The sequence below is a fragment of the Setaria viridis genome, chromosome 3, assembly GCF_005286985.2.
Source record: "Setaria viridis chromosome 3, Setaria_viridis_v4.0, whole genome shotgun sequence".
Classification (NCBI taxonomy): Eukaryota; Viridiplantae; Streptophyta; class Magnoliopsida; order Poales; family Poaceae; genus Setaria; species Setaria viridis.
In genome coordinates, this window is record NC_048265.2 from 33700535 (window position 1) to 33712540 (window position 12006).

Genomic DNA, 12006 nt, shown 5'->3' on the forward strand with positions numbered 1-12006 from the left:
CTCCTACTTCTTCTACTCTAGCTGACCCCGTCCGTCCCGCGGGCTCTCCTACAGCTTCCGCCTCGGGCTCCAACAACGATGACGCCAACATCTCGGGTTACATGATGCAGCCCTCTAGAGCACATGCGACTTCTTCATCGTCTTCTCCGCCCCAGCAGGACTAGAGCTTCTCAGCTTCCTTTTTGGTGCTTCGTTGCCAAAGGGGGAGATAGATAGGGGGAGTAGAGATAGGGGGAGTTTGTTGATTCTTTTGTGGATCTTCATGTTTAGACATGTTATTTGGACTTGTGCTTGATGGTGTGTTGACATGTCTACTCATGTGTGTGGTTTACTTTTACTTAATGCATGTGTGCTTGTTTACCTTCTCCATATCTTTTCATGCATTACTTGTTATGAGATGTGCCTTAAATTCAAATTCTATATCTCTACTTGTTGTGTTGTCATCTATCACCAAAAAGGGGGAGATTGAAGCACCTAGATGTTATCTAGGCCCTTTCACACCTTTGGTAAGGGTGTGTTTCAATGATAAATGACAACCATTTACTTGTAACTAACCCGTGTGTTTTAAAGTGATTCACAATTAGTTATCATGTCATGAGTTAATTGGAATGTGACCCCTCAATTTGAATTATCAAGCGGGCTAAGGGCTAATGCGACAAGACTAAGGACCTTTCTAGAACTTAACTTAGTGTCACGAGGATATGAAGGAAACTTAGGGTAGTATAGGTTTTGCTAGTTTGTAGCTCTTGGACCGTACCATTAAGAGGGGTCTCAATGATAGTAGCTTGATCATGCAAGGCTAACGATGAAAATGATGCAAACTTAGTATACTCTGGCACTTGGTAGCTCAAAGAACTCAAGGAAGTACTTAAGAAGCAAAGAAATCGACGAAAAAAATCAAAGGTGTTTGCATTGGAAGAGTTGGAACAAAAACATACCACCGGATGTTTCGATGCCCTAGTTTTTAGATGCGTCGGAGCAATTTTCTCAAGCTAAAAACTCAAGTCAAGCATCAGTTGTTCTCATGCCTAACCATCGGATGATTTTTTCCTAGGCATCGGATATTACGATGCTAGGCCAGAGGGACCGTCGGAGAAGTATATTTTCTTTGCAAACTTCTAGAGAGGTTTTGGCCAAAATGTTTTCAGCACCGGATGTTCTGACACTTCCTAAGGGACCATCGGATGCATGCGTCGAAGCAAGCATATTTTCTTTGAAAACTTCCAGAGAGGTTTTGGCCAGAAGCCCTTCAACATCGGATGATCCAACGCCTGTCAGCAGATCGTCAGAGCAAGCATCAAATAACTTTTCACTACTTTTGTAACGGTCATATCTTGGACTTGTGAGAGACCGGATGTTCCGACACCCTGGGAGAGATGGACCATCGGAACATACGATGGTGGACTTTTCTGAGTATACTTTTCTAACGACTAGCTCTTGGTTCCTAGCCTATATATACCCCTCCCCTAGGTTATTTGAGCTGCTCTTGACACCCTGAAAAACTTCAAGCAGCCCATGAGCAGTTGAGAGTGTGCTAGAGCCAAAGTGTGATTAGTGAATTGCTAAATCTCAAGATTAAGAACTTCTCTTAGTGTTGGAGGGTAGCAAGTGTGCATTTATGCATGGTCTAGCTGAGTACTGATCAAGTGAAGCTATTGAAACTTGTTACTCTTGGTGGTTGACGCCACCTAGATGATCTTGGTGAGCTCTTGGAGATTGTGGGAGCCTCAAGAAGATCTTGTACACGGTTTGAAGCTCGCCGTTCCGGAGATGGAGAAGGAGTATTCTTAGTGAAGCACTTGAGTCTTTGTGGCTTTGGGGAGCAAAACCCTTAGTGGGTGCTCCAACGTGGATTAGGGGGAGCGTCAACTCCTCGATACCATGGGAAAAATTCCAATTGTCTCGTGTCCTCGCTCCTTACATTTCAGCACTTCTTTTGAGCATTTACTTCCTACAATTTACTTGTCTTTTTACTCTTGATCAAGTTGTGCTTGCTTTGCTCATATCTTGTCTAAGAAAATGATGATCATGTTAGTGTGTTCTCCTTGCTAGGTTCTTGTTTGCTAGTGTGCTTAGTTTTTAGGTTTGAACCTTGTAAATTGGACAACACTAGAAATCTATGCTAAGGTTTGCTTTTATTGTTGTAGAAATTTGAAAAATTCCAATTCAACCCTCTTCTTGGGTCACCGATTCTTACAGCATAGTCTGCGTACACATTTGAATCTATAAACCCATAACCCTACAAAAAGTCTTTAAAAAAATTATTAGACTGATAAAGTCATCTCGTTGTGCACATCGCCTGTCAAAACAAAAAAAACTAGCAGACTTGAACCCGGATGACCACATTCCACGTTTCCACTACAACTTAATTAGCAAAGATTTATTTAAAGAACACAGCTAACCCATGGTCACCGTCACATCACTTCTCTACTGCTAATAATTCCCTAAGGGAGAATTTTTACTCGTGTAACCAACCGCCGCCCCTCGACCCGTCCGCTCTTTTTCTCGCGATCATCCCATCCTCGATCGCGTCGCGAGGAACCGCCCGGTCGCACAATCACGTCGCGAGGAAATCACGGACTCTATCCATCGTGTGTCCTCGCAATACCGCCCCCGCTTCCCTCCTCGCGTGCGCGATCCAGCGGCGACGACGGCTCCCTGGACGACGCAACCTGTCCGTCGTTCCGCCACCGCAACCTGGCCATCGCAAGTTCGCAACTGCCCTCTACGACGCGGCCTCCCTGACATCCCTGGCCGCCGCGACGTCCCCTGGCGCAATCGCCTCCAACACAGGAGGTGTGACCTCCCTGTCGCAACCGGCTCCGGCTCCAGCACAGGAGGTACGTCGTTTCCTGGAACAAAATCCTGTCCAAATCGGTGGAGGAGCTGACATCTGCCTCTGTGATTATTCATCCTTGGCGCCGCATCGGCAGCTGCTCAAGGAGGTCTCAGGTAATTGATTAACTTATCCTTAGCTTTTGCTTTACGTTCATGGATTGGGGTTCTGTTTAGCATTAGCATGCGCAGAGTCTGATGATGCCAGCATTTATGGCACGATGAGGAAAATCTACCTCAGCACCTCGAAATTCTACTGCCTGCTGAATTGTTGTTCAAAATGCTTTGAAATTGATAGCAAGTCGACCATCATGCCATCATGCGTAGGTATCGTGGGGAAATATAAGACATTAAAATAATCAGAATCCCACAACATCTAGATAAATACTTAAGACTAAATGTGCAAGAAAAACTCTCACTTAAGACTAAATGTGCAAGAAAAACTCTCAAGCTTCGTTCAATTCATCATTCTTTTCTCAGTTAAGCTCTGAACAATCGATTGCAGTAGATGATCTGAAATAACGTGCACGTACGTGTTTGATTAAATTCATCATTAAATTAATGGTAGTTAATCTGACTAAAAGAGAGGCATGCAGGAGTTTGGTCATCTAGCAAAGATTCAAGGTGCAGTGATGAGATAGTCATTCCTATCCCATTTTCTTACCTGTCCGCCGCGATCATCGTAGGGAGTTGGTCCGCTAGCAGTCGACCCATGGCTGAAATTATATTACCCACTTATTGCTGGAAAAGTGTTCTGAATAACCAGCTATTTGTTGCTTTTCTTTGCATGAATTAAGGCCTATAAACTGAGTTGGAGGTGCAAATCTAAAGCATAAAAATAAGAGGAGGTTAAGGCTGATGGTGATGTACGTCTTCCAAATGATATCTGTGTCCCATATACTGGTGACGCTAGTAGCAACCTTGATAGATTGATTGAACGTATTTTCCCCAATCTCAATGAAAACTTGTAAACACAAACTACATCACCTCAAGAGTGATATTGTCTACACGCAACGATTGGGTGGATGAGATCAATATGAAGATGATAGGTAGGTTCCAAGTTGGAGAGTGGTATATCACAGTTTTAACACCGCAATAGATGATCTGCGTAACTACCACCCATCAGAGTTTCTTAACACTTTGACCCCCAATGGGCTACCTCCACATGTTTTAAATCTCAAGATTGGATGCCCAGTCATAATTCTTTGTAAAATCGACCCTGCGAATGGACTTTGCAACGGTACAAGGTTGGTGGTTCGGGGTTTCCAAAGAAATACCATCGATGCAGTAATTGTATTGGGGCAGCATGCTGGAAAGAGGATTTTCTTGCCTCGTATACCCTTATGCCCTTCCGATGATGAGATGTTCCCATTTCAGTTTAAGCGGAAGCAATTCCCCATTAGGCTAAGCTTTGCCATGACTGTAAACAAAGCACAAGTGCAAACTATCCCCAACATCAGCATGTACTTGCGCGAACCGGTCTTCTCACATGGTCAACTTTATATTGCTCTATCTAGAGCCACCACTAGATTGAACATCAAGGTTCTGGCCCTCCCTTCTAATAGGGAGGAGGATGAGGAAAATGATGAAAAGGAGAAGAAAAGAGCCGACAAGAATACAAAGAACAATGTTAATAAGAACGAGAAGAAAAGGGCGAATACTGATAAGAAGAAAAATGCCGTAGCATACATTGGCACATTCACGAAAAATATTGTATATAAGAAGGTCCTAACATGTACACATTTTTCATTTATTTGTGGAATGACTTAGACATAGCGGTTCTTAAACACCGACAAACTTATCAAACTGTTTATATATACTTATCATTTTGTATTTGTTGTCCTTCGTAGCCCTTAAGACGTGGGGTACTATTTATGTTGGCAACTGGTTGAGCATTACACTATTTATCCTCATCAAGAGCCTCCTGCGTGTTTTTTTTTTCCAAACCTACACGCTTTGATTTCCGCCTATATGTGTAAAGATATTGTTTATCGTGCTCCGTGTATCATTTATGTTGATGTCACACTATTTACATATCATTTGTCTGGAAAAACTATTTTCTCATTTGAATTAACTATTTATTATGTGCAATATGTTTCTGGTTGATTTCACACTACTATTGCCTATTCATATTGTGTTTTGCACTATAAAAATTTTGCAAGAGTGTGCTCTAGTTATTGTGCTATGTGTATTACTAGTAATTACACAATCGTGTATTGCACGTGTACACAGTAACCGACACTAACAATGTCCACTGGCAGAGTATTGCACGTATATACAGTAACAATGTCCGCCGGCAACGACCAATTGACCTCAGCAACTGCAGCGCACGAGATTTCGCGAGGAACATCCTTGCGAGTTGCGACGGGGCAGCGACACCATGTCGACACCTACAGGTTCATCGGCGCGGGGCAGGGGCACGGTGGGGGTGGCCGCGGCAATTTGCGCCCCACGACGTCGCCCCGTCGCCTTTGCCCCCACGCTGCCTCCCTCCGACACCTCATCCCAGCAACGACGAAAGGCACGTACGCAAAACAATACACGCGCAGCGCCCGCAGTTGCCCGTCCAAGCAGCAACCTCTCCCTCCTCTCTTCCTCCCCACATCATTATTGGGAGAAGTCGTGCCGTGCCAGTCGCTGCCGCCTCCCTCCCTCCCTCTCTCTCCCTGTTTCTTGGCCAGATTCGCCCGTCTCTGGCGCTGGCGCCCGGAATTCCCGATTCGGTTCGTTGATTGACCTGACGGCCGATCGTGCCGCTCCCGGCGAAAGCTCGATTCTTGCCCTGACTCTCCTGCGCAGGCTGATTGACAGGAGGAATTGGGGGTAAGGATTTCCTGGATGCTTTCTTGTGTGCTGCGATATTATCTGTGTCGGTTCTTGGGCCTTTGGTCCGATGATCGGGGCTGATTGCCTCAACGATGATCCTGGCTATTTTCGTGGTCTGGATTGGTGAATTGCGCTCAAAGATGAGTTTTCCCGTCCCGATTTCGGTTCTCCTGAATCGTGAATCGAACCAAATTTCGTAGATCCTGTTCATCCGTCTAATCGAAACCTTTCCTTTGCTGCTGGACAGTCAGTGGTACTGATATTTTGCCGCCGATGATGCGATGGGAATCTCACTTGTGTGCAGAGCTGGTGAACTGAGGATATTGTTTGATAATTGTTGGGTAGTATAAGAAAGGTGACTTTTGGGGGTAGAGTGGGGGGAATATGCTTTCTCTTTCTGAAAGTTTCCAGTGGCACCATCTTCCTCATCAGGATCAAATCTTCCCCTCTCTCCTGCAATCTTTGCCTCTATAAGTGCAGAGTTCTTAGTTCAGTCTAGGTGCTGTTTGGGTTTCTAGTTGAGTTCATCCTTCTTCTCCTTGATCTCCAGTGTTGATTGGTATCTTGTTTGGTGCATCTTTGTTTGCCAAAGAATCTTATCTGTCTGTGAGTTTATTTGGGGGATCGGATATGCTCTGTTTTGTTATGATTCTTAATAGTTGTGTGGATTGGTTGGATGGATTCTTTCTCATCCACTCATCTGGTTTGGCTGAATAATATAATAATCTCTTTTTTAATTGTGCCAGACGAGGGTTGTTGATTAGCTTGCTGCGAAAGTAACCCTCAATCATTGATTGTGGATGCATGTCATGCTGTTAATGCGTTTCACATTGCAGGATGGTTCAGTGTCTCATTCCGCCATGGTGTAGAGGCCCGAAGCTAAGATCACCACAAGTTTGAGTTGAAAGCATTGGGCAGTGCAAGTTCCAGCAGTGGCTGATGGATGCCACAACCAGCCGCGGAGCTTCCTCATCTCTCCCCCTCCACCTCATCGTGGATGACACGCTTGCTCTTGTGTCTCCATTGCAGCAATCATTTCAGCGGTCGCAGCGCCTCTGCTTTGGTGATTCTGCTCCTGGGGAGTTCCCATTGGCCGCAAACCCGTCAATTGTCCTCCATGTCCTCACATCGTGCAATCTGGACCCTGAGGACCTCGCCCACCTGGAGGCAAGTAATGTTTTGTATCTTTTATCCATTGTAGAATTGATATTGCCACTGATGGACCTTCTGCTTGCAATAGGCAACATGCACATTCTTCAGGAAACCTGCCAATTTCCCTCCTGATTTCGATCTGTCAATGTCAGAGCTCGCAGCATTGGATATGTGTCAGAAAAGGGCTATATTTAAGCCTATGACTGCACATGAAAGAGAACTTTTTAAACAACGCTGTGGTGGGAGTTGGAAGCTAGTTCTTAGGTTTATAATGGCAGGTGAAGCATGTTGCCGTAGAGAAAAGTCCCAGGCAATTGCCGGACCTGGTCACAGCATTGCTGTGACAGCAAGCGGTGCTGTGTATACTTTTGGGTCCAACAACTCTGGTCAGCTTGGCCATGGCAATTTAGAAGAGGAGTGGAGACCTCGTGTTATCAGGTACTTCCAGAATTTACAGTTGTTTAACTTTAATCTTGATGCAAATGCCACTGAACAGAGTGCTCCATATCTGTTTCTACTCCTGTAGATCATTACAAGGGATCAGAATTATTCAAGCAGCAGCTGGAGCAGGACGGACCATGCTCGTCAGTGATGCTGGTAGGGTGTATGCATTCGGGAAGGACTCCTTTGGAGAAGTTGAATATGGCGGTCAAGGCTCCAGGGTTGTCACTACGCCACAGATGGTTGAATCACTGAAAGACACATACATTGTCCAGGCAGCTATTGGGAACTTCTTTACTGCAGTATTGTCTCGGGAGGGACGTGTATATACATTTTCATGGGGTAATGACACGAGACTTGGCCATCAGACAGAGCCAAATGATGTGCAGCCACATCTTCTCACAGGGGCTCTTGAGAACATTCCAGTGGTGCAGATTGCTGCAGGCTATTGCTATCTCCTTGCTCTGGCATGCCAACCTACTGGCATGTAAGATTCTTCCAATCATGCAAAATGTGGTCAACTCTTGATGTGTAACTTCTACTGTCACTTTTTTATTAAGGGAAAAATCAGTCTGCGTTACCTCACAACCTGATTAGTTTACAGTTATCAAACTAATAAGTGAATCAAAGTTATCAAACTGCATTCCTATGTCAAAGCAAACCTTAGCATGAAAAAGATACAAATGCAATGGTCTGTCTACAAGCAGCATGATTTATGAGTTGTATATAGGAAATCTTGATCCACTATGTTTATATAATACCATTTAAATAGTACCTATAAGGCTATAATCCTTTATGAATAAACTTCTGGAATGGTCTGCTAAGTTAGTCAATTAACTTATTTCTCTGTTATCCTAACGCAACTATTACTTTTTTATCTTGGAAACTTCAGTGAGTTCTTGTTTAAATTTGATTCGATACAATAAGTGGGATGATAGATCTCCTCTCATGAACTTTATCGATATGACAATACTTTAACACAAATTTATACTTCTCTTAGTCAGTGTTTCATAGTTATGAACCAACAATAGAATGTCCTAATGATGGAATCTCAATAATTTTGCAGGTCAGTTTATTCTGTTGGTTGTGGCTTAGGAGGGAAGCTTGGCCATGGTTCACGAACTGACGAGAAATATCCTAGGTTAATAGAGCAATTCCGAAGTTTAAACATACAGCCAGTGGTAGTTGCTGCCGGAGCATGGCATGCTGCTGTTGTAGGCAAGGATGGACGTGTTTGCACCTGGGGATGGGGGCGTTATGGTTGCTTGGGTCATGGTAATGAGGAATGTGAATCTGTTCCCAAGGTAGTTGAGGCTTTGAGCGGTGTGAAGGCTGTCCATGTAGCAACTGGGGATTACACAACATTTGTAGTTTCAGATAAAGGTGATGTTTACTCGTTTGGATGTGGTGAATCTTCAAGTCTTGGTCACAACACTATAACTGAGGTTAGACATCCATGCCCTTTTATGTTTTTGATAAGAATATCTGCAACCTGATTTCCTATTTGCTGTATATTAGAAATAGCGTATCAATGCCATGTATGATCATTTTTAATTGCATATATCTGCCACGCAAGATCAGTGAATACACAAATATTCACCATTCTTCAAGCTATTAAATATTAGTGAGTTTTTGGTGCCAAAGATTGTCGATAACAAATTCTTTATTTGGATGCATTATAATCTATATTCCTGGACAAATTTTTTTGTTATTTCCATCTGGGTTCAGGAAAACCTGTGCCATTTCTTTCTTTCGTGCAATGGAAGTAAATATGTTTTGATAACCAGCTGCTACAAATAATTGTTTGTGCGATTTCATCAGGCTGTTTACATATTGAGAACTCATTTTAAAGTGGGAATATGAAAACCATTTGTAAGAACAAAATAGACATGGAACCTCCCGAGAAAAGATTTCAAGTTCATGTTCTTATTGTCTAGAGATAAATAAACAACTGAAATTCGCATACCTTTAATCTAAATTAAGCAAACAAATGGGAACATTGGAAAGTTATCACTGACTGGAAATTTCACTTGAATCTTTCTGTGCTTTAGCCTTGAATTAATAAAGGCGATGCAATTCCCCATAGAACATTTCCTATTTTTGGAATTTTTAATATTTTTTCGTGTTTAAATAGAAAACAGTTTTGTAGAGAAGAATGATAGTTCTCACTAGATACCCACTTATGTCTAAACTCATATTCTCATACCTTGTAACTTCTTAGTTCCCTTCGCTGCCATTTAGATAGCATTCATCATTTTCATACCATTTCTGCTTTTTATTCTGAATGTAATGTTATTTCCAGGGTAACAACAGGCATACTAACGTACTTAGCCCTGAGTTGGTGACTTCTTTGAAAGGAGTTAACGAAAGGATGGTTCAGATCAGCCTTACAAACTCCATATACTGGAATGCACATACATTTGCACTGACAGATTCAGGGAAACTCTACGCCTTTGGCGCAGGGGACAAAGGGCAGCTAGGTACCGAACTTGTTGCACAGCAAAGTGAGAGGGGGAACCCAGAGCGGGTCGAAGTCGACCTCAATTAGCTCCAACTACAATCACTCTCTTCGCTGCAAATGTGCTCGTCTAACCTTCGTGGTCTAATCTCTCGGTTCTGCTTAGTTTGTGCCCTGCATATGTGCATGCAGTCTCCGCTGCAGCTCCTCTGATCATTGTGAAAGTAGTTACCAGCAAGGAAACAACCTGTTCATAAGATTGGTTCGCTTTAGAAAACTTGTGTCAGTAGTTATCATGTAAATATAACAGTCAGGTCTCATTGCCAGTTTCATCCATACATAAGTTGCTGGCCTGTGATTGATGATTTAACATTTGTGAATATTTTCATCTTTCTTTCACATGAAGATTGCCCCGTGCTCTTACTCTCTGGTTAGTTGTAGTTGTTCCATTCTTTGCTTGTGGAAATGACGTATGTACACATGTTACTGTCAGTTAATTAAATTCAGATGCCTTGTGGTTGTGATGCTCGTTAAGGTAAGCCTGACGTTATTCATGCTTCCGTCGCTAATGAAGCAGGGTCAAACGCTCGACTTGTATTGGATTGGGTATCTCCTTACGTCAACCGATGGAAACCCAAACTTGCAGGCTTCTTACATTTTAAATAGAGTTTTAGTTGAAGCAGCACGCAGTTTAAATAGAAAGGTGGTGCGAGAAAATGGGAGGTAGACAAGTAAACAAAGTCGACTAAAATGCAACAAGGGCTAACATTAATTTCAGAAAGAAGATGTAGTTGGCCAAATGGGCAGCCGACCTAGCCTGACCCGAGCACCATTTGACCCGGCACCCGGCACATTTAGGTCTGGCACGGTGAAGCACGAACAGTAACCGTGCCGGCTCACGGGCTGAAGCAGCGGTCCAGACCTAGCACTAAGGGATGTTAGCTCACTAGTAGAGAATTGGCTTTCGATCCGTCCCCTTTTGTCCCGGTTTAAAGTTGGCCCGGGACAAAAGGGGTGCGCCATGGTAGGCAAAAATGGAGGGGAGATTTACTCCCGGTTGGTAATTGCAACCGGGACTAATGGCCCCCCTTTAGTCCCGGTTGCAACGGCTAGTGGGGGGCTGTCGGCGGCGGCACCCTTTTATCCCGGTTGGTGCTTCCAACCGGGACTAACTATTCAACCGGGACAAAAGGTGTTCCTTTTTATCTCGGTTGGAGTTTTTAACCGGGATAAAAACTCATCCCCATTATATACGGCCAAGACAGAGGACTTTCTTCCTCCTCTAGCCCGAGCCAGTCCAGCACATTGACAGAGAGAGCTGAGCTTCACCTACTCTCCGGCGGTGCCGAAGCAAGCAAGGGAGGTGCTGCCCGAAGTTTTTTCCCTCATTTTCGTGGGAATTTCACTCGGCCAACACAAGTGTTGCGAAGGTTTGCTACTTCATTCTCGTGTTATGCTTTGATTTATGCTTTGGAGATGGAAAGATTATTTGCTAGAATGTGATGATGAAGTAGAAAAATGTAGAGGTATTTTGAGCTAGAATGTGAGGGAGATTGATATGTCATATATAGTATGCATTATTGCAGTGGTTTAAAAATGATGCTACCTTGTCTAGACGGTTTATCTTATCAAATTCAATATGGTTTTTTAAATCCATACTTGTTGAACTTGCATACCGTGTTCATCTCTCCGATGATGTTCTCCGCCGAGCAGCAACGTATGTCAAGAAGGAGGTTCGATTCTACGAGAAAGAGTGGATACGGACATCGTGACCGTGTCCCCTTTTCCGTAGCATCTAACCTCTTTCATGACGAAGTGCGGTGCCGCCCAGTTGAGGACATCCTCGCGAGATGATCACGGTCTTCAAGTTCAACAACTTATGCAGTGTTAAGATAATAATTTTTGTACATAGATGGCTTCTGCTACTGGAGGAAGTGGCGATGGTGGGGGCGATCGTGGTTCCTATTATGGCAAGGTTCCAATCATAGTTGGCCCTCAGCATAAGCTGAAGAAAAAGAGTGCGCTGGAAAAAGCAATGCTTCGTTATTTGCAGCAACGTCATGAAGAAGCTGTTGCCGCGGGTCAGGAACCTCCTTTTGGTGGTCGTTATGCTCCACCCTCAGTCCCGGGTGTTTCATGTCCACTTAGTACTACCGTTTCAGGCGGCACAAATAAACCTAAGGATGAGGTTGGGTCAGCGGAACCTTCGTCTTCACCGTCCAAGGATGCTTAAAGTCCTCCTTGATAATAACCAGTGGATGGCTTGTTGTATTGTATCATGTTGTTTGGGACTT

At 43.8% G+C, this 12006-nt stretch overlaps 1 protein-coding gene across 1 annotated transcript; it reads left to right on the plus strand.

Annotated features, from left to right (window-relative positions):
• Positions 1-5336: 5336 nt before the first annotated feature.
• On the plus strand, positions 5337-10111 carry LOC117848709 (ultraviolet-B receptor UVR8). The gene is made up of 6 exons (XM_034730224.2): positions 5337-5658; positions 6498-6828; positions 6902-7251; positions 7340-7741; positions 8321-8699; positions 9557-10111. Exons 2-6 carry the CDS (start codon positions 6601-6603, stop codon positions 9800-9802), a joined length of 1605 nt encoding a protein of 534 aa, XP_034586115.1. The 5' UTR covers positions 5337-5658; positions 6498-6600; the 3' UTR covers positions 9803-10111.
• The last annotated feature ends 1895 nt before the right edge of the window (positions 10112-12006 follow it).

What these genes read in the sequence shown, in the direction of transcription:
- LOC117848709 (XM_034730224.2), top strand. Translation starts at nt 6,601, where the DNA reads ATGGATGCCACAACCAGCCGCGGAGCTTCCTCATCTCTCCCCCTCCAC. An exon ending in TGGAGACCTCGTGTTATCAG is followed by an intron (nt 7,252 to 7,339) that starts GTACTTCCAGAA and finishes CTACTCCTGTAG; the next exon opens with ATCATTACAAGGGATCAGAA. An exon ending in GTCACAACACTATAACTGAG is followed by an intron (nt 8,700 to 9,556) that starts GTTAGACATCCA and finishes TGTTATTTCCAG; the next exon opens with GGTAACAACAGGCATACTAA.